Source organism: Hippocampus comes, unplaced genomic scaffold (assembly GCF_001891065.2).
Source record: "Hippocampus comes isolate QL1 unplaced genomic scaffold, H_comes_QL1_v1.1 scaffold43, whole genome shotgun sequence".
Lineage (NCBI taxonomy): Eukaryota > Metazoa > Chordata > Actinopteri > Syngnathiformes > Syngnathidae > Hippocampus > Hippocampus comes.
The window spans coordinates 5,210-31,455 of NW_017805276.1; the positions used below are offsets into that span (position 1 = coordinate 5,210).

A 26,246-nucleotide genomic window follows, 5' to 3' on the forward strand; every position below is an offset into this window, starting at 1 on the left:
AAATCTTACACTTGTTGCGTAGTAGGTTAATATAAGAGTAGAATATCCCATTTGGGGTTTTGAGAACAATGATCTAGTTTTCGTCAAAAGGATCCACAATGCCAACGCTGCCAAAATGCCTGAATAAAAAGCAGTGATTTGCATGCCAGTGACATGTTTATGTGTTTGTCAAACGGACAAAGATAAGTTTTTAATACTCAACTAAGTATTTGGATTGGAAATTTGGATTTTTGGAGTCCACCCAAAATGAAAGGTTTCCTTTGCCCGAGCGCCCCACCGACTGTATAGTTTTGACAAATTTGTAGTTTTCACAGATGCCTTTTGCAAAACTAAAACACTGCATGGACAAGAATCTCGCTAACTAGAATTTGTACCACATTTAATTCATAGGGGTGTAATGACCAGGTGTCCTATGGTTACTTATGCCAAAGAGTTTATATTTCCAAGCACTAATTGGCATCACTCTGAGTGCTTTCATGACAGACGGGCTTTGCTGATGAGTTTCCTCCAACTCAAACTCATCTTGGAACAAGGGACCGCAACCTAGCAGCTAAATGAATTCCAGCAAGCTGCAAGAATTTGCCAGTCTGTGCTGAAATTTCACCAAGTCAAACACAAGTCATGCTTTTGGACTCCGAGGTGAAGGAAAATTCAAACCCACATGTTCTCCCGACTTGCAGCTGAGCGGAGCATATGTATGTGGAGGGCTTAGGGACGGTAGAGTGAAAATAAATGAAGGGGTGGGGGGTTGCAACCGCAGAAGAAACCAAGAGCGGCGTAAGATCGCCGTTTCTCTCGCCATCAGCAAGTTTAATTTTGCGGCGGTAGAAAAAGAAAGTGCAACCCTTGGGCACTTTTTGATCTTGATGATGAAGAACAACCATGGTTGAAGAGTCAATCATGGAAAGGAGAACTTGAGGCAAGAGAGGATTTGGCAGGAGTTTACAGGTGACGACCTCGCGGATATTTCTCCAATGCATCACTGAACTGTGGGAATGGAAGCACTCCTCATGAGGGTTGTTGGGGAGGGGTTCAGGTGATGACACAGCGTGTCTCATCGCAGTAAAATGAAAACAAATGACTGGAAACTAGAATAGCAGCAATATGAAATGGAAGGTCTCTGCAGGCATGGAAAGCTTAAGAGGGTCCGGAGTCATACCGTCTCTCTCTCTCTCAGGGCCCCGGTTCAAGCTCAGAGCAATGTGATGACATGACAAACGGAGTCAGGACCTTTTTCTTACGGCGAAGGTGAAGCCGAAATAAGGAGGAACAACCTCCCCGAGCTTTTTGGTCCAACGCGAGATTTAATCTGAAATGTTGTTCAATAAAAGTAAAACACAGAAAAAGTGTCCCACTCACCATCTGGATTCCTGTTGAAAAGTGATTGGTGGCTTTGACTGCGTGTTTCTGCTGCTCGATCTCCGTCTCCAGCTGGGAAACGCGGGCCTTGTGTTTGGCAAGCAAGAGGTAAGCAGGAAGCTGAGATTTTTCCTGGGAAAACAAATAGGTTTGCATCAAAGGCGCTGCACCGCCTCGAATTGAAGAAGCTACAAGGTCGAGCCTTTCAGTATCTCCGAGTGAGGTGTTGTCTGGTCCAGGTTGAGAACCGAAACTCGCACATGTACTTCACTGACGAGTTCGAAGATTTTTGATGGTTCGGCAGGACACGCAAGGAGACATTTGTGTTTTAGGATAATCTCCCAAAATGTGTTTAATAGCTTCCAGTCATGACATGTCCTGGGGTCTCCATCAAGGTTCTCGACGCTGTGTTTAGTGTCCTATTTTCGGGCCAAAATTTGGGAAATAAGTACCGTCATTAATCGTGAGGGTTTCGTATTGCAAGGACGTTCCAACATCCAAGAATGTTCCCATTATATATTTGTGAGAATCCTCATATTAATAATGGCATGAAATTAAATGTTATTTTCTGTTTTATAAAAGCATATATTTTTTGATTTACCAAAAACTAATCAAGTTAAATTACATTTAAATAAATTGTTTTATTTATGTCATCGCAATTTTGTCAACTCCTGTTCAATTTGAAGAACACACATTCTGCTATCTGTACGCAGGGTCACAGGCTACGCTGCAAGATCAAACCCACATACGCGTGGATGTAATCCAGTTTTGCAGTTGGTAGCAATTTCAATGTACCGTGGACTATACAATTGAACATGTTCAGAGGCTTATATCGCTGTCAAATCTCATCAGATCTGGTTCTAATTATGTTGTGCTTATGTGGGAACTTAGCACATTTTGTGGCCTTGGATCAAGACCGCTGGATCTGAATGTAGTGCTGCCTGTCTTAAGATCGTAGATCTTGTTAAAAAAATAGACTAGGATGATTTTGGCAGAGCTCCGGCCTCCCTGTGTGGAGTTTGCATGTTCCTCCTGGGTCTGCGTGGGTTTTCTCCGGGTACTCCGGTTTCCTCCCACGTTCCAAAAACATGCATGGCAGGCTGATTGAACACTCTAAATTGTCCCGAGGTTCAGGCAAGAATGTTCCCATTATATATTTGTGAAAATCCTCATATTAATAATGGCATGAAATTAAATGTTATTTTCTGTTTTATAAAAGCATATATTTTTTCATTTACCAAAAACGAATCAAATTAAATTACATTTAAATTAATTTATTTATTTATGTCATCGCAATTTTGTCAACTCCTGTTCAATTTGAAGAACACACATTCTGCTATCTGTACGCAGGGTCACAGGCTACGCTTGCAAGATCAAACCCACATACGCGTGGATTTAATCCAGTTTTGCAGTTGGTAGCAATTTCAATGTACCATGGACTATACAATTGAACATGTTCAGAGGCTTATATCGCTGTCAAATCTCATCAGATCTGGTTCTAATTATGTTGTGCTTATGTGGGAACTTAGCACATTTTGTGGCCTTGGATCAAGACCGCTGGATCTGAATGTAGTGCTGCCTGTCTTAAGATCGTAGATCTTGTTAAAAAAATAGACTAGGATGATTTTGGCAGAGCTCCGGCCTCCCTGTGTGGAGTTTGCATGTTCCTCCTGGGTCTGCGTGGGTTTTCTCCGGGTACTCCGGTTTCCTCCCACGTTCCAAAAACATGCATGGCAGGCTGATTGAACACTCTAAATTGTCCCGAGGTTCAGGGTGTCCCCCGCCTACTGCCCGAAGATGACTGTGATAGGCTCCAGCACCCCCCGCGACCCTTGTGAGGATAAGCGGATCGGAAAATGGATGGATGGATAATTTTGTTTTTTCAAAATAGCCACACCTGACCACGAATGAAGACACTGATACTATTTGTACTCAATGCATGTGAATAAACACACAATGCCTACTTTTCAAACTAATCTTTAGGTAAAGTGAAGCACAATAATCAACAAGTTGATCGTGAAGCAGATCATTAACCACAAGTTGAGGAAACCACCAAAAAGGCATCGCGATTACTTTGTTTGTATGTGTGTGTGTGTGAGAGCAGTGTGAGAATGGTGTGTTTGGGGGTGCTGGTATATACAGATGTCAAGACCCAGAGGGGTTCCCCCAGGGGGGGCGAGCACTGATCTCATCTGTCCACATAGGACGGGCCCTGTGCCTTAAACAAACAAACACACAGCTTAACCTGCTATCTGTGATGGTGCTTCAGCAGGCCGCACCACAAGAACAATCACTTCCAAAGCCTGCAGCTCAACACAATGGAGCCAAGAGGCTTGGGAATCACAGAATGAGAACAATGCACCCAGCAGCACAATGACTGGTAATAAGCTCTTAATGATCACCCATGAACCCTCAGGCTTTGTGTGTGTGTGTGTGTGTGTGTGTGTGTGTGTGTGTGTGTGTGCGTGTGTGTGTGTGTGTGTGTGTCGGGGATGACAAGCTATGGAACACGTCGTATGTCATCATGTGGTGGCTCTTCATATTTGCGCAACAGCACAGACATGGCATTCTGTTTGTGCGTTGCGTCGACTTCTCACCAGTTCATCCAGCAGAGCCTGCTTGTTCTTCTTTTTGGCCAGCAGTTGCCTCTGCTCCTCCTGCAGCACATCCAGTCTCCGCTGCTCATTGCCCTGCTGCTCCAGCAGGAGCAGCTCCTCCAGTTCCTCCTGCTCTCGGGTCTGAGGTGAGGCAGGTGGGTTGGATTCAATAAGCACATCGATCACAAATGGACAACTCATTAAAACGACTGGAAAAGTCAACGGAACAGAAGTTTTAGTTCCAGGGCAGACTGCACCCATAATGAGATCCAATCCAATGACAACAGTGTCAGATGCGAAGCCTCATTCTCTTTATTCCCTTCCAATTTTTGTCTAACCGCCTAACTCATCAAAAATGAACGGACTGTATACATACGAGCTTGGCTTTATTCTTCTGGATGATCTCTCTGTTCTCTCGCTGGTACTGCTCCATCCTCAGCTTGGTGTCCTCCACATCAACATTGTTTGTAAGGTTAAACACTGCACAGGCAGGAGACACAAACCGCAATGAAAGCGCTTGAGTCTGTCCATCACGGCCGACTCGAATGATGCAGCCCAGCTGCAGTCAGTGTTATTTTAAATTCTACAGATGATCCAAAGAAAACAAATACGCCTTTCAGAAGGAAAGCAGGAAGAAATGTTATAATGTACACAAAAACGTCGGCTTTCCTTGTGCGCACTGTTTCTTTTTCTTGTTTTTGTTTATGCACTGCCCTCCTTCTGTCCGGCTCACTCTTCGTTTCGTGACGTCCTCTCGCTCGCCCTTTGCCCTCCGCTGCCACATTTTCTTAAAGTTAAAGCAGCAAAAGACAGATAAGATTTTGCTCAGTGATTCCTTTTGGGCTTATCGAGTGTTTGTTTTGGTCAAACATGCACACACGCGGCACACATCCAAACATCGAAGTACCGCCGACCCACTTCCCTCCCATTTTGGTCATGTAGGGGCACTGGCACTCACTCACTCACATTGACAGATTACTTTCCTAATGGAATTTAATTATTTATCCCTTCCTCATGGCGGTTTAGCCAGGAAAAGACCGACAGCAGCAGGAGGCAGCAGGGGAAGGACAGGACCGGAAGGTGGGAAGGAGGAGGGAGGGAAGGGGGGGGGTGCTCATTTCCTTGTGGCAAAATCTGGACCACCTCACTTTTTTTTTTTTTTTTTTTTTTTTTTTTTTTTTTTTAAAAAAAAAAAAAAAAAAAAAAAACTGGCAGGGAAAGAGCCTTCCCGCTTGGGGCTCCCCCAGGGAGACTCATTGTCTACAAAACAAACAACGTAATGAGGAAGACAAAGGTGGCTTAAGAAGTGGGAGGCGGCACGGGATGACACATAAACACGACGGGGCCACACCCCTCGCCCTCCCTCCTTCCCTCACTCACATCTTCAGCACCTTCTTGCGAATCTCCACCTCCTTGTCGACCGTGGGGTCCTCGAAGAGCTGCACGCGGAAGTTGCTCTTCCTCAGGGGCGTGTCGCACTGCACGCAGTTGCTGGAGCCGCGGACGAAGAGCATCTCCACGCAGTTCTCGCATCTTTGAACGCACAGTTCAGGGGTCGAAATCAGGCATTTTTCGGTAAACCCATACATAAATACAATGAATCATGATTGTACTTTTTTCCATTTTCAAACTATGTGTTACTAAAAAAAATCAAGACAAAACCCCAATTCTGTTTGGAACTGTTGATGCACCGACTGTGTTAAAGTACCATATTTTTTTTTCTGGAAGGTTAAAAATTCCAGTAGCATCAAAGCTTATTTCCGCTAATGTGTCCACAGCGTGGTATAAATGACCATAAAATAGCAACACCCAACCTTTTGACTGGTACTGCAGTTGGGAATTATCTTCAGTGGGCGACGTGGATGTTAATGGGACACAAGAATTACCGGTTAGGCATGTCCCGATCATGTCATCGGAAATTTGGGCCCCATCACGTCAGAGGTTTTTCAAAATGTGTTATTTATTTTTACATTTAATTTTATTCTTTTTATGGGTTACAAAGCAACAAAATAATACAGAGGGGTACACAGATGTTACCTTTTTATATATAGGCAAGAATTTTGTAATAGGAACATCAATTAAGTGGCCTCCCACTCTCCTTGACACTCCATTATCAGGTGTGTCTGTCTGCACTGGAAAGACATTTGTCTTATTGCATCAATTGATAAAACCCAAGTAGCGTGGTCTCGGTTGCCGTTACATAATTCTGTGAAAGAGCAAAAATACACAGAAAATGTATTTACCTCTCAAGTAAGTGTGCTTTTAAAAAAAACCTCAATTTTCATACAGGCTCAAGGTTTTATTCAAAAACAAAAATAAAGATGGAAACTGTATTATTCTTGACAATCTAACCAATCAAGGCCACATTTGGCAACGTGAGCAAAACTTTTACTTTCTGGTTTATGTCTCGAGCAACTTCCGAAGGGAGGAAAAAAAAAATGTATAGTGGAGCAGTGCAGTCATGATGAGTTTTTCAGGTGGCGTTTTGGCTCCTGGTGAGCACGAAGCAGGCTCCTTCATTGGTGAGTAAAACAAAAAAACAAAACAACTGAACAAAAGCAGTTTTAAATGATCATATTGGAGAGTTTCGGGTGAATCTGAGCTTCAAAGTCGAGGCTTTACCTCATTCACCGTCATGACTCGCTACCATGGCAACCTGCAGACCCACCTGAGGGCACAACCCTGAGCTTAGCCATCAATCACACTTTTTATGCAGGTAGGCGTTTACCCATCAGTCACACTCGAGTGACGAGTGGACACTAAGAACAATGGGAACACTCCTAAATCTCCCCTGATGGGGCGGAGGTCGTGGATAAACGTTTGCACAGTGCACTGTTTTAATTAACTCTCTGTGGACCTTTTTTTCCACAGGAATTCACCTTCTGCTTCTGGCTTCCTTCAATAAAAAAAGGACATCTGGTTTCCAACTGCCACTCACCGTTTCTGCGCACTTATTGCAAAAATACAAAGTTAGATCCGCAGGTATTTGGAAAATGATGTCAAATTGGGTCAGGATGAGGCCACTGACTTGACCGTTGAAAATACATTTTCCTTTCTTTCAAAAAGTAGATATTGCTTTTATAGGACCAGGATTCATCTGCAATTTGAATCTACATCCTCTCAGTTTTCTAGCACTCGTCTGAATGTGACAAAAGAGTATTTTTGGGACACCTACAGTATTCTGTACAGGATTCCTATTTCAGTCCTTATCTAAGGCAAATCGGCATTCAAAATTAGCGGTGGGATCCGCTAAGTTTTTTTTTTTTTTTTTAATTCTTCTGACTCCGATTGAATATGTACATGTGGTTTGAAGAAAAAAAGTTCTGTTGCCTTTCTTTCGAGTGCATTCATTTTATGACCTTTCTTGTGTTGATTTGTTTTGTATCTGCTCAGTTAAGACATAACAGCACCGGAGCTCCACTTGTTCGCTGTCACACCTTTGCTAAACACCGATGAGCTTGTTCCTTTAGCAGTTCTACACATCAGTGCATGCGCTCACACCAACCCCACCGTGTTTGACACGTAATGTGGTATGCTTTGGATCATCAGCTGTTTCTTTACCCAACTTCTAATGCATATGCCCTCCATTTTTTTTTCTGTAGTTCGAGAACATACAGTAATTTTTTTTTCTTTGAAGAACTTCACTCTACCTTTCCTTTTTCTGGAAGGTGACGGGTGCCTCTTCATTTTGTTATAAACCCTGCATCTTGACATTCATGAAGGCCTTCTCCGGAGTGTCATTGATCTCTCTCTGCTCATGTGGTGAAGGGGATTTTCTTCATCAAGGAAAGAATTTGTTGGCCATCCAATTTCACTGTTTTGACTCTAAGCTCATGTGAAAAGCAACTTTGAGACTATTTGAAGGCCATGAAAATTGTCTCGTCGGTCACGCAATCTCAATTCATAAAGCGTGAGTTCCACTTCCCAGACAAAATTGAAGGCAGCAAGCCCCGCTTGTTTGTTAAACCATCTTTGGGAAGGAAACCGGGAGCGTCAAAGTGCTGTAAGACCCCCTCGCATGTGGGCAGAGAGCGCCACAGTCGCGATGCATTTTCTGTCACGAATGTGACAAACCGTCAAACATACGAACGCAAAATGAAAACACTCACTGCGGACACGGTGTCGACCACGATCTCAGGCTCACACATAGACTAACCGACTCGAGCTCCGCACATCACTCACTAGGCCACATCGCTTAAAGGCACGCATCCAACACACGAATACTACAGCACCTATAGTAATTAAATGTCCTGTGCCACAACCATTTAAATTCCTTGTGTTCTCTTTTATGATGATTTTATGCAACACAGCATTATGTTCTATTAAAAGGCGTGGCGACAATTTGTCTTTTTGGCTGGAATGGTTTGAATTGCATTTCAACTTATTTCAATGGGGAATATTATTGGATATACGAGAACACCGAGTGACAAGCTTGGTCAAGGAACAAATTACATTTGTAAGTTGAGGTACCGCCGTGTTAATAATTATGTCGTATTGTCCAAATATTCAACTCAACTCTATTTATAGAGCACTTTCAAACAGCCATCGCTGCATACAAAGTGCTGTACATGGAGCAACTATCATATATAAAACAATAAAGCAATAAATCAGTGACAAAGACGGTAGAACGCACCAAACAGTAAACTAAGATCAAATCTGAGTCATGCTGAGTCAAATGCCAAAGAATACAAGTGAGTTTTGTTGAGTTATATGCTCCCTCTTGCGAGTACCAGTCAAGAGACGGGCAGCAGCATTCTGGACCAGCTGGAGACGCTTAATGGAGGATTGGCTGACTCCAAAGTAAAGTGCATTACAGTAATCGAGCCGGGATGTGACGAAGGCATGAATTACTGTCTCAAGGTGCTCATGAGAAAGGATGATGGTGATATGGTAAATACGCTGCATAAAACGGAAAATGTACCGTAATCCTCAAATGGGAAATGGGGCATTGATTTTGTCAAAGCGAAGCAAAGTAGACGGGGGGGATTTTCAAGGTATTAACGACACAGTTGAGTCATTTCTTTTCAAACCACGGTGCCGCTTCAGAAGGGCTCCAAGCGATGAAGCCCATTAGAAGCACCGTGAAAGAGTCGCCGTGCGAGACGTTTCGCCTCATCAGCAGACCTTACCACTTGGAAATATATATATAAATAATGCGTGAAGAGAAAGCGCAGAGTCACAGACTTTGGATGTTTAGGCATCATTTCTCGGATATGGGTCAAACAGGCCTAACCTGCTAAGTGCATTTGCCAAGCTTGCGTGCAACCTCCGGAGGTAAAATACATGGAGCATTACAGTGGCAAATCCGTCCGTGGAGTTCGGCATGAAGTCGCAAAATAAACCTGACACCGTGGACAGGAACATCTGCGTTGGTCCGGCAGAGCACATGGAGCCCCAGTGCCCAAGTGCACTCTGGGACAGGCAGATGTTCACTGCGGCCCGAGGCTACGGGAGATGTATAGGCCTCGGCCATATGGAGGTAGATGGAGGGCTGTGGCTTGTTTCCACAGGCCCACAAAGAGCCCATTCATCAACATAAGCGTAAGGAGTGGGGCGTAGCTTGCCCCCTGCCCCATAAATGGACCACACAACTGAACCCCACAAAGGGGGAATCCTGCGAGCATAGAGGTGAACATCTTTTTTTTTTAAAGGGTGTGTGTGTGTGTGTGTGTGTGTGTGTGTGTGTGTGTTTAAGCGGAGGAGACTTTGTGTGCATCTTCAGCTTTAGCATTGAGCGCCTTGACTTGTGTTATGACTAATCAAAGGCAGAAATCTGAAACAGCGCCATATTGTCGCGATTGAGGGCACACCGATGTCTCTTTCGAACCTTGCCGGCACCATGTCCCAGGGCAGTTGTTGCTGAGTGAGGACTCCTGACTGACTCCTCCCTCTCTCACCTGTCCCGCTCACAGCTCCAGGCTGCCCTATCTCTCCATCTGCAGCTGTCAGCAGGTCACAGGAGGTGGTGGGAAAGCAGGCGAAAAGAGCGGCACGGCCATGCAAGAAGCCTCCAAACCAAGCGACCAGTAGTTTTGGCTCTCGGTCACATCGCTGTGAGCTGAATAAAAAGTACAGTGAACCCCTGCTGATGGGGAGGGAAATGGTCCAGAGTCACCCGCAATAGGTTAAAAGCCGCAATAAAAAGCGACAATATCATTGATATATATAATTTTACAAGTCCCACAAATGCGTGTTCTCACTTTCTCACTGTCAAGAAATGCAAGGCTATCATACAATAAGAAGACCCGAGACTCGCCCACTCCTTCAAATAGCAGGAAAAGCATGCTGGGTTACCATATCATAATCAAATCAGATAATAACAAAAGTCCATTATCTTAATGCTAACATATAATGTCAAATCGATAAGAACATTAAACAACATTTCTAGCCAACTTTTCAACTGTTTCTTCCCGAGGTGTCTTCATTTTGGAGCCTTTCACACTTCCAAGACTACATCTTTTCTGCTATGCACAGTGTGAATTCCAGAACTAAAATCTGTTGATTGCATGAAAAAAAAAGGAAACTAGTGGGTTGTTTGTTACAAAAGTGAGATGTAGTACGAGAGAGAGAGAGAGAGAGAGAGAGAGAGAGAGAGAGAGAGAGAGAGAGAGAGAGAGAGAGAGAGAATTAAACATTGTGTAAATGCCAAAATGGTCATCCAAACCATGTAGTACAACAGCACTCACGGGCGTACATTCACTTTGCTTAGCAACCTTCTCCACGTGATTCTACACTAAAGTCGTTTCTTAATTCAACCCATAAAAAATAAAAACCGCAAAAGTTGAACCGCAATATACTAAGGGCTCACTGTAAAGTCAAGTTCGAGTTAATTTGACAGTGACCTTGAGTCATACCTGCCATTACAAGCACAAACCCAGCAACCTCAGATACCCGCAAACTTGGCTGCGGCCAAAAAAGAAGACGCTTCATCCCAAGAGGAGGATTGCTTACACAGGAAGCTTGCTACATGAGATGTTGAAAAATTAGACCTCAGGAGGTATTGGCAGTGAAGCACTTGATGATGAATCATGCGGATCATGTCACTGAATGAATGAATAAATAAAAAGCTGCGTCTGATGGTTTGACGTTTTACAAGACTGCGTCTGTAGTTTGAACATGTTTTAAGTTCTCCACTTTTCTCATATACACAGTGGGGTGGAGCCAATGTAAACAGGAACCGACAGGCAAGCGGCCCCACTCTGACCACCTCGGTGCAAAAACAATGCACCATAGTGGGTCTGTGCATACAACAGCACAACAAGTCCAACTCGAACCAGCTAATATAAAGCAGCTCCTGATAGTGCCGCTTCATGATCAAAAAAAAAATGTAAAGTTGAACTTTTTTTTTAACAGCATTGTGCCTCACTACCTTGAAATGGAGATTGAATATTGCTGCTTTCAATATCAACCACCATCCTGAAGATGATTAGATGATATGAAGAACTATTAACCCTTTCGTGCACCCTGTAACCCACAGGTGTCAAAGTCAAGGCCCGGGAGCCAGATCTGGCCCGCCACATCATTTTACGTGGCCCGCGAAAGCAAATCAAGCAGGTCAAGTTCCATGATGCTTGCTAAAGTCTGAACCACAATTTCAAATTGTCATATATAAGCCACAATAACAGTCATTATTCTTGACTTCTGATTTTAAAAATAGTGATCCATCAATTTGTTGTGCGCTGTGTATGTAATACGTGGAGATGATTAGAGATCTATATGGTTTCCCAAAATTCATTACGGCCCTCCAAGGGAAACCGGAACTAAAATGTGGACCGCGACAAAAATGAATTTGACACCCCTACTGTAACCTGACAACGTGATAAGCTGTCCACTGTAGTAACCGCTGTCCCTGAAAGGGTTAAGGTCATACTGAAAAGAAAAAGAAAACAAATTATCATCGTTTTACCAGGAAAAAAAAAGTCAAAATGTTGAGAACAAAAGTTGTACAGTAGAATCATCTTTTAAAATAATCTCTAACTATGATCCGAATAAAGTTATTTTCTGTTTCTGTGGGAATTTTAATATTGACTCATCTATTCTTAAAAAAAAAAAACAATATAACTTAAAAAAAAAAAAAAAAACACTTGTCACACTTTATAAGTGGGCATCAACTGGAAGCTGTTCAACAATCAGATAGAGTGACTCGCCTCCATTTAATTAGGCATGACCGCATGTGTGCCCAAGCATCAAATCCCAAAGGACATGGCCCTGGTGTCATCATACAAAGGTAATAAATAACACATATCAGACGCCCTCGGTGACAGGATACAAAATGTGCTGTTGCGCAGTTTAAATTTAGACCGCGAGCGTTGGAGAAGCTTGATACTGCATCGTGTTGCGCTGCATTGCAATGCACTACATTGCATTGCCAGGGTAGGAAGTCAAATCAACTCCACTGTGGAATGGACACCAACTTAGCGTCAGGTTGACAGTTATTCCAAGGTAGGACGACATAAGAATCGGGGGGAAAAGGCTATCTGATACAGTACAGTTCTACAAGACATACTGTAATGTTTTAAGTCAACTGCTACGCATTTAGAGAGGCACCCAAAAGTGTCTGAACAGGAAAATCGCAACCAAAAAAAAAATAATACAATGCGTGACTCCCCACCGCACATGAAGCGATTGACCGTTCCACATATAACCGATCAGCAATGGCAGCGGCCGTCTGAATCTTGGTTAGAACTGGAACATTGGACCTAGCATTTCTGCAATGTTGTGACACCATTCATTGGCATTTTGCATCGCTGCAAAAAACAGTTCCCCAATGGTCGGGCCACTCGCGACCACTTGTTGCACAACAGTTCAGCCGGTTTATGCCGTGTCTCTTTGTGTGCAGCAGGCCTACCTAAGTAAAAAGGTGACCTAGCAGTGGGACAACTTAAATTGCGACATTGCAGAATACTTTTTAATTTTCTGCGTGCGGTCGTGTAGTCAGATTATACTGAGGCTGACCTGATGACAAAGCACGGCCGCTTCCTAATGGAGCAGTCAATAACTAAATAGTATAGGGGGTTGAAAAGATGCTCTCGTCAGGCTGCCCCGATTGTTGCTTACGTGTCCCCTTTAAAAAAGCTGGTACACAGTTGACAAGGTTAAATCTCGAAAAGTGCCAAGCAAACAGATTTTAATGCCGAAAGTTGCTGTGTCAAATTGTGTTTGACGAGCTCATGTAACTAAGCGAGGTAACCAAAACACTAAGACACACCTGTCATTATGATGCAGTACAGTTGTACACCACTAATGTACTGTTAAATTAACACCTCTCTAACAATGTCAATTAAAAAAGAGGAACATTTTCTTTGCACAACATACAGGCTATACCCAATGTCTCTGCACATAGGGAAAAAAAGAATATTTTCAAGAGACAAAATTGTCAACATTTCGTTCAGTTGGAATATTTTGGTCATAATGTTGTGGGATGATGGTGCATAGAGTCCGCATGTGATGGTTACTGGATGGTCACACTACAATCCCTGCTATTGAAATCAATATGGTTGAATGAATGAGATGGTGGTTTGCTTGCTGTTAGTACTGATGATGCCCTTGAGCAAGGGATAGAACTCCAACTGCTCAGGGTGTAATTTAGCAGTATATAATTCCATGCTTTGTCATTGTGACAACTCGGTGAACAACTATTGTGGTTATCATGATCATTATGATCATTCAACTCAAAACAAATCACCGACTAAGTTCAGATCGCTGCACAAGACTGCAAATGCCACCAAGTGTTTATTTTGCATTAGCTATGCTGAACACTTGCTGACACTAACACAATCATTTATTCGTGTTTAACAAGTAATCACGTTAAACTGGTTATATATACTGAGTTGAAAGGCAGATGCGTTGTGTATTAATGAGTGTGGATTAAAGTTGCTATTGGAGCAGAGTAAATGTTTTGTCCAGTGAGTCTGTGTAGTCAAAGTGTAAATACTCACAGCGTGTGTCCACACACGTTCACCATCAGCTTGAGCGAAGGGTTCCTGTATTTGGTTGTTTTGCATCTCGGACAGCTTTGGTCGTCCATTTCGTTCCTCTGTAACCGCAAAATGAGGACGATAAAGAGGAAAAAAATAGCAGAAACTTGCAACTCCAGTGCTCACATTTCCGGCGGGTGACTCTTGTGCTTCATCGAATAAGGTCCGACTGGAAACAAATATCAAGAGTTCCTCTTTCCTCTCGCTTTAAAATCGCGGAAGGACTTCATCTTGAACAGACGCTCAAAGTCGTATTTATACACAGTTCTTGTTATTGTGCTGTTTTACAGTCCCAAAGAGATTAATTTCCAAAGTGCTATTGAAACGTTATGCTCAAATGGTTGATTTTGTCCCATTCTTTCTCACGCATAGTAAATTAATGGATACACTATTATGGCGTTTATTAAAAGTACCTGTGACACTGTACGAAAACAAACGCATTATATTATAATTGCCATCGTTTTAATGGATAATGCGTGTCACAATATTTACTCAGTCCAGTGTGATAAAGGTTTTCCGTCACTTTCTTTAAAAAATGTTGCTTGTCAACTATTCCTGACTAATATGACCGTATGGTCAACAATTCATACGTTTTTTTGTGTGTGTGTGTGTGACTGGGTCTTTTCTGCACTGCGTCATGTTGTTTTTTCTTTCTAATCTGGTGACCTTAGTCAGCTAAATGAAGGAGCTCAAATTAATATGTGATATACAAGAATGACGAATTGGAGTTGTACAACCACAATAATAAACATAATGGTATACTTACATTAACTGTGCCAATGACATAAGATAATAATTTTCGAGACCCATATTTTTAATCATCCATTGATCACATTAGTTTGTGCAAGAGTACCTAATGAAGTGACTCAATTTAAATTGAAAGTGATTGGGAAAAAAAGTAATTTTTGTGCCATAAGTTCTTATTGGCTAATTTGGATATTTTTATAGGTTCACAACCTCAGTAAAGCTGTGAATACGTTTTGATTTTGTTAGTGGCAAAGTTTTTCCCTTGTGCCTTTTGTTTTAAAAATGAGTGCAGTTGACCAGGCCCCGCAATTAGTGGGGGATAGGATAGTTGGGAGCAGGCCTGACCGCAAAAAATCCGCAAATACTTGACACACAAGTGCCATTAATTTCCCCCCGATTTTTTACCCCCTAAAATAACACAAATATTGAAATGATCGGGTTAAAAACTGAAAACAAGCAGGTGATCAAAAGAAATGCAACGAATAAATGGGTGTGAGGCAGAGGTTCACCAAAAATATCAGTGAATGCTGTAAGTGCAATGCCAAACCGCTAATATTCGGGGTCCATTGTATTAGGCTATTGTCAGTAAAAAAAAATATATATATATATTTATACTACTTATTTCTGATTCTGAAGATTTATTTTTATTTTTCGTAAAAGTTGCATCAGTGCTTGGAATCTTATCAGTCTTTTTTTTAAACAAGTTCTACAAAAATACAGAGTGTTTTGCCACCTCTCTGCAAGCAATTTTACATTACTACAATTGACTCCAGGAACTACCCAGTTTGTTGTAGAGACGCGAACATTTGTTGTTTTCGCAACATTAAAAAAAAGCCTTTCACTTGTCTCAAACTCATTCCCACGCTCGTGGAAGTGCTCACCTTGTACAGACTGGACAGTACAGGTGAGCGCTCTGTTCGGACTACAGAACAGCGGAGCTTGCATGACTGACAGCTGAAAAGCAAACATTCGCGTCCTCCGTTTCCCCGTCGCTCCTCCCTCCGCCGGGCCCTCGGCGGCCAATAGGATGGCTGTTCCGCGCATAGACCTCAGCGTGTCTCCTTCCACTTGCAGTCGGCGTGGAGTAAAAAGTCACGTTGGGAGGCGAGAGGGAGAGAGAGAGAGAAGTATCTACTTACAGCTGCTGTCAGATATTCGATCGCCTTCGCATGGCGAGGAGGTAACCTGATCGAGCTGGGAGGAGGAGTGACTCGACCAGGGAAGCCTTGAGCAAAAAAAAAAAAAAAAAAAGGAAAATGTCTTCTTCTTCTGCCGGAGAAGTCACACGAGCAAATGACATCAAGAGGGAAAATGTGAAGGAGGCGGACAAGCGGGAGTGCATCAAGCTTGTGGCGCTGGAGGCGGCCGAATTGTCCATGGAGCGAGCGGCGCCCAACGCGGAGACGGTGCGCACGGAGCTGCTGGTGAGCGCCGCCTCCTCGCTGGCCTTCTCCCCGGAGCAAGTGGCGTGCGTGTGCGAGGCTCTGCAACAGGGGGGCAACGTGGACCGCCTGGCCCGTTTCCTTTGGTCCCTGCCCCAGAGCGATCTGCTGCGCGGCAACGAAAGCATCCTGAAAGCCCAAGCCCTCGTCGCCTTCCACCAGGCTCGCTATCAGGAGCTCTACAGTATTCTGGAGAACCACAGCTTCAGCCCGTCCAACCACACCTTCCTGCAGGATCTGTGGTACAAGGCCCGCTACACAGAGGCGGAGAAGGCACGGGGGAGACCCCTGGGCGCCGTGGACAAGTACAGGATCCGGCGAAAGTACCCTCTCCCGAGGACTATCTGGGACGGCGAGGAGACGGTTTACTGCTTCAAGGAGAGGTCTCGGAACGCACTGAAAGACCTGTACAACCAGAACCGGTACCCCTCTCCGGCCGAGAAACGCAACCTCGCCAAGATTACGGGACTTTCCTTGACCCAGGTCAGCAACTGGTTTAAGAACAGGAGGCAGAGGGACAGAAATCCGTCCGAGGCTCAGTCCAAAAGGTGAGGCCAACGTGGAGCACCTTGCGCATAATTCTCCAACTCACAAATTCTGTCTTTGTTTGATTTGTGACGGTAAGGCGTCATAAATCAGGAAAATATCTACAGTGCAATATACGTTTGCGGGTGTCGAGCACGTTTGTAGTGTTTTGAAATATGAACTGGTTGCCATTCAGATCCGGTTTCAAGTGTGGCGTGGAAACCAACGATAACGCTCAGACACCCAGTACACTTTGAAATAGTTACATACGGAGTTGAGGGAGGGGGAGATTTTAATTAAGCACGTTTAAATTTGTCATTCATTATTTCTCAAAGCGCGCGTGCATGCGTGTGGACACATGAGTCAACAATGTTATTATTTAATCACCGAATGTCTGATGTCTGCCTTCTTTCATGTGGCTCTGTGTGTGTGTGTGTGTGTGTGTGTGTGTGTGTGTGTGTGTGTGTGTGTGCGCGCGCGCGTGCGCGTGAGAGAGAGAGAGAGACCTATTTTGCCTCTCACAATAATATATGCGCGCGTACACACATGAACAGACAAAAGATGGCCACCTGCTAAAATAAAATATGCCGTTTATATTGAGTGGAAGCCGCACTTGTGTTATCTGTTCCTGGAGGGGTAATAGTATAGGGGGTGGAGGGGGGGGTTAAAGAAGTTTTGCCCTATAGTGGGTGGGGGAGCAGCTGTTAGAATCAATCTTAAGACAGAAGGCTATGAATTGAAATAACTACATTGCATATACTTTTTTTAAAAACGCAAAATTGATGCATATAGAGCATTTTAATGGAACTGTAAAATCAGGGTTACATTTCAAGTAAAGGCCGGAGAGCATTTGAAGCCATTTGTTTTGCGTCCCACCACCATGACCACAGCACTGCTGGCTGTTTTTTATCACACCAGAATTTATTGCGCCAAATGGTTGCACGCTTGTTGACGCTGGTCGTCTCTCCATGAGGCAAGAGGGCAACGCATTCCCAAGCACACCCTGCTCTTCAAAGCTGTGTATAGCTTCATAACACAACAACAAATGTGACCCAAGGTGGCTCTTGCTTGTAACATGTGAACAGCTAGGAAAATTAACTTTGAAAAAAAAAAATATGATTAGAAATTTATCATACAAAAACTGTGTAATAGGCTTTACAGTACATCCGTATTTTATGACTTGCTATTTCTTATTACCTGTCCTCCATCGTTTGCCCCCCAGTGAATCTGATGGAAACCACAGCACAGAGGATGAGTCCACCAAAGGTCAAGATGAATTGTCACCCAGGCCCCTCTCCAACTCATCAGATGGTGTTATCACTCATGGGACAATTCCAATTCAAACAGGGCCTCTGGACAGTGGGGTAGTCATTCAGCAAATCGGGGACATCAAAATGCCTGCTGGATCCAACAGCGGGGGGCTCTACAACGGAAGTCTGGTCCCCAACAGTACCTCCTCGGCGACGTTCCACAACGGCGGCTCGTCTTACCTCCACTCACCTGGGAACATCCTCTTCAACGGGCTCAATTTGGGCATTCAACCTCTGGCGTTTAACACTCTGAGGCCATCTGGGGCAGTGCTGCTGGGAGGCTCCGGAGAGGACATGCAGGAGAAAGGACTGGGTGGCTCTGCTGAGGACTCGGCACTGCAATACGTCTCTTCCTACTCGGGCTGTGTGAACGGAGGGGCCGTGAAGCTGGAGGGGGTTCACACCATGGGCGCCCAGAACGGGGGCTCCTCCGTGCTGACCTTCAGCTCCTCGCTGGGTGGCTACAGCCTAGTGCAGGTACCCAGCGGCGTGTCTGACGGTGATGGAAGCTCGCTGCTTAACAGCGATGTGGCCCTTCCTCCCCTGCAGCTCTCCTCCTCGTCCTCTTCCTCCTCAATCACACAAGGTAGGGTCTGTGAAAAATCACTGTAGTTTACACGTTCGTTAATGCCGTACTTTAATAGACGAATTGAGATGAAATTCTGGAGAATTCAAGCTTCAATGTAATTTGATATGGTGAGCATTGATTGATATTAGGACAGTATTTTGCCCTTTTTAAAACGTTGAAGTGCTAATCTCCAGACGCCTTTTTCACTCTGAGCTACTTCATTCATGGATGTATTTTAACTGGCTTATGCCGCACAAAACACCGTGTGTGGAAAAGAGACACCCGCTCCCCCTAACACAGAGAGAGAAAGGACTGGTTCTTTGAAAAGTCCAGAGATGAAGAAAAGCAAGTCACCATCACTCATCATCGTGGCACTCTTGAGCTTCAGAGCCGGGAAGTAGCGAAAACATGGTTCAGGCAATCAGAGGCCATGAAATGCACTAAGAGGGAACAGCGAATATGCCATTACAGCACTTACTTTGACATTGAGCAGAGAATCCACGCCAGGAGGAATTGAAAGCAAAACCAGCGAGTGCAGCTTGCTGTTGAGGCACCGCAGACTTGAGCTACAACAAGACGATGTGTGCGAGACGCACAACAGCTGCCTGGAGGCCGAGGCCTCTCAATCAAACATATACACACACACATATGAATAATATGAGAAGTGAGAATGGATTTACCATAGGTGATGTCAGCATTGATGCGTTGTCTGTTGTCTGGCCACAGGTACAATAGCTCTGAACGATGTTGCGGTGAGCTCGTCCAGCGAAGACTCCTTTCAGCAGCAAGACAAGCTGTCCATGACCTCTTTGCACCACAGCACCGTCCTCTACAATATGAGCAGCGTCAACCAGTCGCCCATCAAAAAGGAGCCTCTGGAGGGAGGCGGCTACTCCTCATACCACCACGGGCTCCACCTGGACCCGAGCGGACAGATGGGCTACTCGACCGCCAGCTCCGAAGAGACGCCATCCAGCCAAGCCCCGGTCTCCGCCAGCGCCGCCACCTCGTCCAGCCCCGAAGTCTACACCACGCTCACCGTCAGCACGCCGCTTATGGCCCAAACGAACCTGAGCAGTCACCACCTCCAGCCCGCCGAGTATCTTAGGGGACACGAGGTCCGGGCGCCCCAGCCCTCGCACCTAATGGGCCCCTGCATGGACAACGAGTACATGAGCCTGTCAGAGAACAAGGTGGACAACCCGGGGCAGGCTGGCGTGACTGACATGGTCCGGGCCATGTGCGGCGACATGGAGCCTGTGGAGGGGAAGGAGCTAGCCAAACTACAGACAGTGCAGATGGATGAAGACATGGCTGACCTTTAACCTCAAAGCAGAAGCACGCATGTCCATGCGAGCGGCGATAATATTTTGTGTGTGCGTGTGTGTGATTTATTTTAATCATTAATTTTGTTTATCTGTTAAATTATTTGACAATACTGTGTTGACTTCTACAATGCACTCACTTAAGACAGAAGGCCTGTTAGCACGCCTGGACACTTATGCAAAAAAAAAAAAAAAAAAAAAAAGAATCCAGAACATGGTTAAAAACGAGCTGTGTTCTTCACACAGAATGTTCCGACTTATTGCAGCAGTCAGCGAATGTTGTTTGAGCCGTGTTTAAAAGTGCAGTTTTACAGGCAACACCTGCTACTTCCTGTTGAGTGGACTTGATTTGCCGAAACAGGTGCTGGCATGCCGCAAGTCACATGACCAGGATGTTCCTCCAAACTAAATGCGTCATCTGGGTCAAACCAAAAAGGTCATTCATAAGGGGGGATGAGGGGAAGCAAGTCTGTGGATGTGGGCCAGTTTTACTGAAGGACTTCGCACATGTACGGACAGAATGTCATTCAACACACAAAGCTGCTCATTTCGGACTAAGTGCCCTTCAGTAAGCACCTTAAATTGCCTCTCGAGTCTCAAAGATGAATGTACCTTTTTTGGCATTTGCACTACCATCACGACATTATCTGGGCTTCCCGCTGTTGTTTATCACAGGCCTCAACAAATGCACATGAGCGAAAGCTATCTTCGAGCCTTGTCGCCAATTGAATGAAAAGGTCACACTGTGGGGTTCACATGTCAATCATACGTTGTTCAAGACGGCTACGTTAAATGGGTGTGAAGATGTTTTATCGTGTTTCTTTTGAACGTGCCTCTACAAATGTCGGCAATTCCCGGCGCAAATATGTATGCTTCCCAAATGGATCAGGAACAAAAAGGACAAACGTTTTTTTTTTTAAAAACAGACAAGGGTTGCAATGACATTTTTTAGTCTTTCGTTTTTTTTACATAGTGAATAACACTGAAAGGAAGCTTTGCAATCTGAAGGCAAGACCTCAGATTCAGCAAATTTCCACCGCCTCCACCACTGCTGTTACTTCGGCCTTTACTCGGAATATTTGTTGGGTGTCAGATTAGGAGAAGACGAGAATGTGGAGGCCATTTGTCAAGTGAGTCTGGGACTTTTTTTGTTTTTTTTTTTTGTTTTTTTTAACCAGAGAAGACATTCTCCCTGTCATAAATGAAAGACCATCATAGCACATTTCAGCGTTCCGGCCAACTCGAGGCGTTCATCTCTTGAGTGCATCAAACTTCGCTTTTTTGGTGTGTGTGTGTTACCAGACTCCTAATTAAAGTCTACCAATTTCTCAGTGCTTAAACTTCATATGCAAGAAGTGAGCGATGGGCAATTTTTTTTTTAACTTAGTTTGGACAAAATGTTTGTTATCTGAAATTATGTGAATGTATTTTTCTAAACCTCTGTAATGCAATAAAAGTCTATATTTATAAAAAGAGTTAAAGACAGTGTTGATCCTTGCAAAAGAAACAAAGCAAAAAAAAAAAAAAAAAAACAGCGGGTCGCTTTTGACCCCTCCGTGTACGGGCGACACATGTCTGCTCACAGCTTTATGAGAGATAAAAGACACAAAGCATATGTCTCTTCAACATTTAAGTAGCCAAAGTGTGAGGATGAGGGGGGGAACTAGCATGCTATAATCCAGCGAGCCTGCTGCCGCTTGCGATCTCTGCAAGTGATCGTTTGCACATGCCTGGCAACCTGGACTTCATTAGCCCTCCTTTTCTCATCTCAGCCCCTGTAATTCAAATAAACAGCAATGAGATTTCCAGAGGTAAAGCCTTTTGGGGTGGGGGGTCTACGGCTCCACAGAGCCCAGTCCAATCCAATGGCCTGGGCGAAGGCCAAACAACCCCCCCCCCCACCCCCCAAACCAATCCTCCTCCTCTCTGCTCCTGACCAACATGTGGAAGAATGAATCTGAGGTGCTGTCACTCAACAGACACTGAGGCTCGATCCACAGAGAGCCTGAACTCCTCACATGGCTTGAGGGGATTCTCTGGAAATTCACAAATTCCCACCAAATGTGTGTCCTCACGCTGTGGCGCCCGACCAAACTAGCACAGAGAGATAGGAAAAAGGCCAGATTTGACAAGAGGACAAACAACGAGGGATTTGACTTTATCCGTGGCGTGTCTGTGGTGGATTATTGACATTCAGGCCCAAGGAATTGGATGCGATCTAACTGGTGGTCCACATAAACAGAGGCTATTTGTCTGTGCTCATTGTTGGAGCAAAGGCAGCGAGACAAATGGGTGAGCCAAGCAGGAAGGGAGGGCGAGGCTGGGATAAAGTTACCTGTGCACAGGTGACCTCGTCGCCATGGGCAGTGGATTAGCTGATTGTTGGGTATCGGGTGACCCCCCCAGCCCTCCTGCAATATTGAAGAGGGTGAAAACAGCTTTGTTAGAGGCCAGAACAATATCCCATTTGGAGTGAGCACGCAGGAGCCATGGGCTGACTCTCACGCAGAGGATGAGGAGAGAAGAGGAAGAAAACTTCAACCTTGGTTTATGAAGCCTATGAATGCAAAGGGAAATGATCACCATTGTTGCATCATACACACAGTTCATTTTCCACAAGTGTGACATTGAACATTCAATCGCATCCTTCATGCGGGAAAATCTGACCATCCCATACGCATATACTCTATTTTGCCCATATTTACTCAAAACATACTTGCAGGGGGGGTGGGGGGGTAGGCAACTCCTCCAGAACCCCGGCCTTATTAAAAACACTGACCTCTGAACTTTTAGATGCTTTGAAAGCTGACATTTAATGCGGCGCAGCAGACTGCAAGCCATATGTAACATGACCTGGGGAGGACCGTACTCCGCTGCTCCACGTCCCACTAATGAGAGGGCAGGGGTCGGCGGGTACCAGCCTGGCTCGTAGAGACCCACCACTACTGAGCTACTTCCCGCTGCTGCCGGCAAAGTTTAGCTCTCCCCAGGTTGCTGGGAGCTGCTGTTTGGAGGAACAATATTGAGGAATAAGGAGTTAGTGTGGGAAAGACGGAGACACATCAGTGCTGCTAACAGCTGATGGAGGGGGGATGGACGACACACACACACACACACACACACGCACACGCACACGCACACGCACACGTAGACACATGCGTACGCGTTGAAGGAGTTACTATAAGAGTTGTGTGAAAGTATTGTCTTGGCGCCCCCTCCCTGCCAGCATGCACACAAGAGCGCCACAACTATCTCGTCCTGTTTGCGCTTTTCAGCCCGTGCTGTTTGTTTATTTCTGCACCCAAAAAAATACCCCCCTTCCACACACACACACACCTCCCCAGCCCTAACAAAATAGTTTGCTGGTGGTGTGTTTACGGACCGCAGCGCCGTAAACGCGCCGAGGCTGTAATTGCAACGCATTTGTGGAGTCGGCCCTCTGGAGGAAATGCGTAATGATTTTGATGGGGAGGGGGGTCGAAGCCCCAGTGCACTTGTAGCAGCTCTAATTTTCCAACATGACAGGAAACTCTGTTAAGCTGATAATTGCAGCTCCAATTTCATTTAACTCACTCATGTCAACAGTTGTGTTGCGTTTGAGGAGAAGGGTCTGCCTTTTTATTTGGGACACACTCAACGAAAGGCGTAATTGATTTGCTCATTAACATTTATGGACAACCTCGTGTTTTTTTTTCGTATCATTGTGGTGTACAAAAAAACGCACATCGAGAAGGCCAAATCTACGTGTTCTCTTGATTTGAATTCACTCTCCGCCCAGGAAAAAAAAAGTCAGACTAAACTAAACTTCCCTGCAGGACTTTATCTGGCTAATTTCAACAGCATCAACGCTGTTCCACTCAATGCAGCTGAAATAGCACTTTGGATTTAGATGGAGGGAAAACCATCTGTGAGCCGTTTCACTTTTCCTCCATATTTTACAAATATAAACCCCCGCTATATGGGGAAGCCTTTTGATGGTGACGTTTTTATGAAGCGTACTCTTGTGTGTTCCCGCTCGAGTCTCTCTTATTTTTCCTCCTCTCGACTGGGGAGAAATGTAGCATTTCATTGGTTTCCCTGACAACGCTTGGCGAAAAAGACTTTTGTCCCAATGGGGAACAATATTGAGGAATAAGGAGTTAGTGTGGGAAAGACGGAGACACATCAGTGCTGCTAACAGCTGATGGAGGGGGGATGGACGACACACACACACACACACACACACACACGCACACGCACACGCACACGCACACGTAGACACATGCGTACGCGTTGAAGGAGTTACTATAAGAGTTGTGTGAAAGTATTGTCTTGGCGCCCCCTCCCTGCCAGCATGCACACAAGAGCGCCACAACTATCTCGTCCTGTTTGCGCTTTTCAGCCCGTGCTGTTTGTTTATTTCTGCACCCAAAAAAATACCCCCCTTCCACACACACACACACCTCCCCAGCCCTAACAAAATAGTTTGCTGGTGGTGTGTTTACGGACCGCAGCGCCGTAAACGCGCCGAGGCTGTAATTGCAACGCATTTGTGGAGTCGGCCCTCTGGAGGAAATGCGTAATGATTTTGATGGGGAGGGGGGTCGAAGCCCCAGTGCACTTGTAGCAGCTCTAATTTTCCAACATGACAGGAAACTCTGTTAAGCTGATAATTGCAGCTCCAATTTCATTTAACTCACTCATGTCAACAGTTGTGTTGCGTTTGAGGAGAAGGGTCTGCCTTTTTATTTGGGACACACTCAACGAAAGGCGTAATTGATTTGCTCATTAACATTTATGGACAACCTCGTGTTTTTTTTTCGTATCATTGTGGTGTACAAAAAAACGCACATCGAGAAGGCCAAATCTACGTGTTCTCTTGATTTGAATTCACTCTCCGCCCAGGAAAAAAAAAGTCAGACTAAACTAAACTTCCCTGCAGGACTTTATCTGGCTAATTTCAACAGCATCAACGCTGTTCCACTCAATGCAGCTGAAATAGCACTTTGGATTTAGATGGAGGGAAAACCATCTGTGAGCCGTTTCACTTTTCCTCCATATTTTACAAATATAAACCCCCGCTATATGGGGAAGCCTTTTGATGGTGACGTTTTTATGAAGCGTACTCTTGTGTGTTCCCGCTCGAGTCTCTCTTATTTTTCCTCCTCTCGACTGGGGAGAAATGTAGCATTTCATTGGTTTCCCTGACAACGCTTGGCGAAAAAGACTTTTGTCCCAATGGGACAATTAATAATGAATATACGTTTGGAATAATTTAACAGGGCAGCTCAGGTGTATTTGAACAGGGTGAAAACGAACACTGAAATGTTTGTTATTGTGTTGTCCCTCACACTCGCATGGAACACTTCGTCGGTAAATCCCCGCAAATCATATTGAGAAAGCACTAACAAGTGATAGCCTGTAGTATCCCCGAGGATTGCATTACTTGCACGGGTAAAATGGGTGGGGAGCGGGGACTCAGCTCTGGCCGTGGCCGATGGAGAGTCGACATCTTGAAATAATTTCGCCCCCCGGGCTGCTCGGGTTAAAGGAGGAGGCGCGTCGCAATGTGGTAGAGATATTAGAGAAACCCGAGAGCTGCTCATCAGACAGCTCATTCACTCAAGCTTTTACACAGCCACATATGTCCTTTTGTTATACTGTCCGGCAACGTGCACATGTGTTTATAGACACATCAGGTCAGATTGCAATCCAAAGGCCAAATCATTTGCATTTTTTTTTACCGGTCTATAGCCCTGATCTTTTTTTTTTTTTTTTTTGTAAATTTCAAGCTGTGAATCAATATCAGACAACGTTGGGTTTCTGCCTGTCAGGTGATACGATTTTTTTGGTATGTGTATTTATATTTTGAGTTCGAATTTTATAAATGTATATCGGATATAATATAGAAGAAAGATTATTCTTCTTATTATTATTATAGTAATTCAGTCAGCAAAATTTAAAAAGGTACAAAAAGAGCATGACAACCACAAGCTCCTCCCTCAGTCACGAGTGGGGGTCCTACAGTCTGTAGGGATACAAATGGCCTGCAAGGGTATTTGATAATGCAATTCAAAAATCATGTGAAGACTCGAACCCTTTTCTGTGTTAAAAAAAGTCAATCCACGAATACTCACAATAATTAATTATAATATTGGCTCAATTGTTATCATATTTCTTTCCAAAATTAATTGCCTTCAGAGAGGTTGGATTTACTGGAAGAGAACCACCAACTCATAAAGAAAGCTGCTGGTTGTTTTGGAGCATGGTCAAGTGCTCTTGAGCAATGCAATGCTATATATGTGCATATTCAAGTCTGTGTTTGCATGACACCGTATTGAAAATTGATTTCCTCCAACGTTAAGTTTGAATATATAAATCAAAGTCTCAAATTGTTCCCTTTGCTAACAAATAGCA

General features: G+C 44.5%; 2 protein-coding genes across 2 annotated transcripts; one reads left to right on the forward strand and one right to left on the reverse strand.

Annotated features, from left to right (window-relative positions):
* Positions 1–351: 351 nt before the first annotated feature.
* On the reverse strand, positions 352–14,095 carry mnat1 (MNAT1 component of CDK activating kinase). Its single transcript, XM_019870132.1, has 5 exons — positions 13,895–14,095; positions 5,337–5,489; positions 4,333–4,522; positions 3,957–4,097; positions 352–1,491 (listed from the first exon to the last, which is right to left on the reverse strand). The coding sequence occupies exons 1-5, from the start codon at positions 13,981–13,983 to the stop codon at positions 1,174–1,176; spliced, it is 891 nt and encodes a 296-aa protein (XP_019725691.1). The 5' UTR covers positions 13,984–14,095; the 3' UTR covers positions 352–1,173.
* A 1,704-nt stretch (positions 14,096–15,799) lies between these two features.
* six4a (SIX homeobox 4a) lies at positions 15,800–21,325 on the forward strand. Its single transcript, XM_019870236.1, has 3 exons — positions 15,800–16,670; positions 17,870–18,543; positions 19,252–21,325. The coding sequence occupies exons 1-3, from the start codon at positions 15,937–15,939 to the stop codon at positions 19,848–19,850; spliced, it is 2,007 nt and encodes a 668-aa protein (XP_019725795.1). The 5' UTR covers positions 15,800–15,936; the 3' UTR covers positions 19,851–21,325.
* The last annotated feature ends 4,921 nt before the right edge of the window (positions 21,326–26,246 follow it).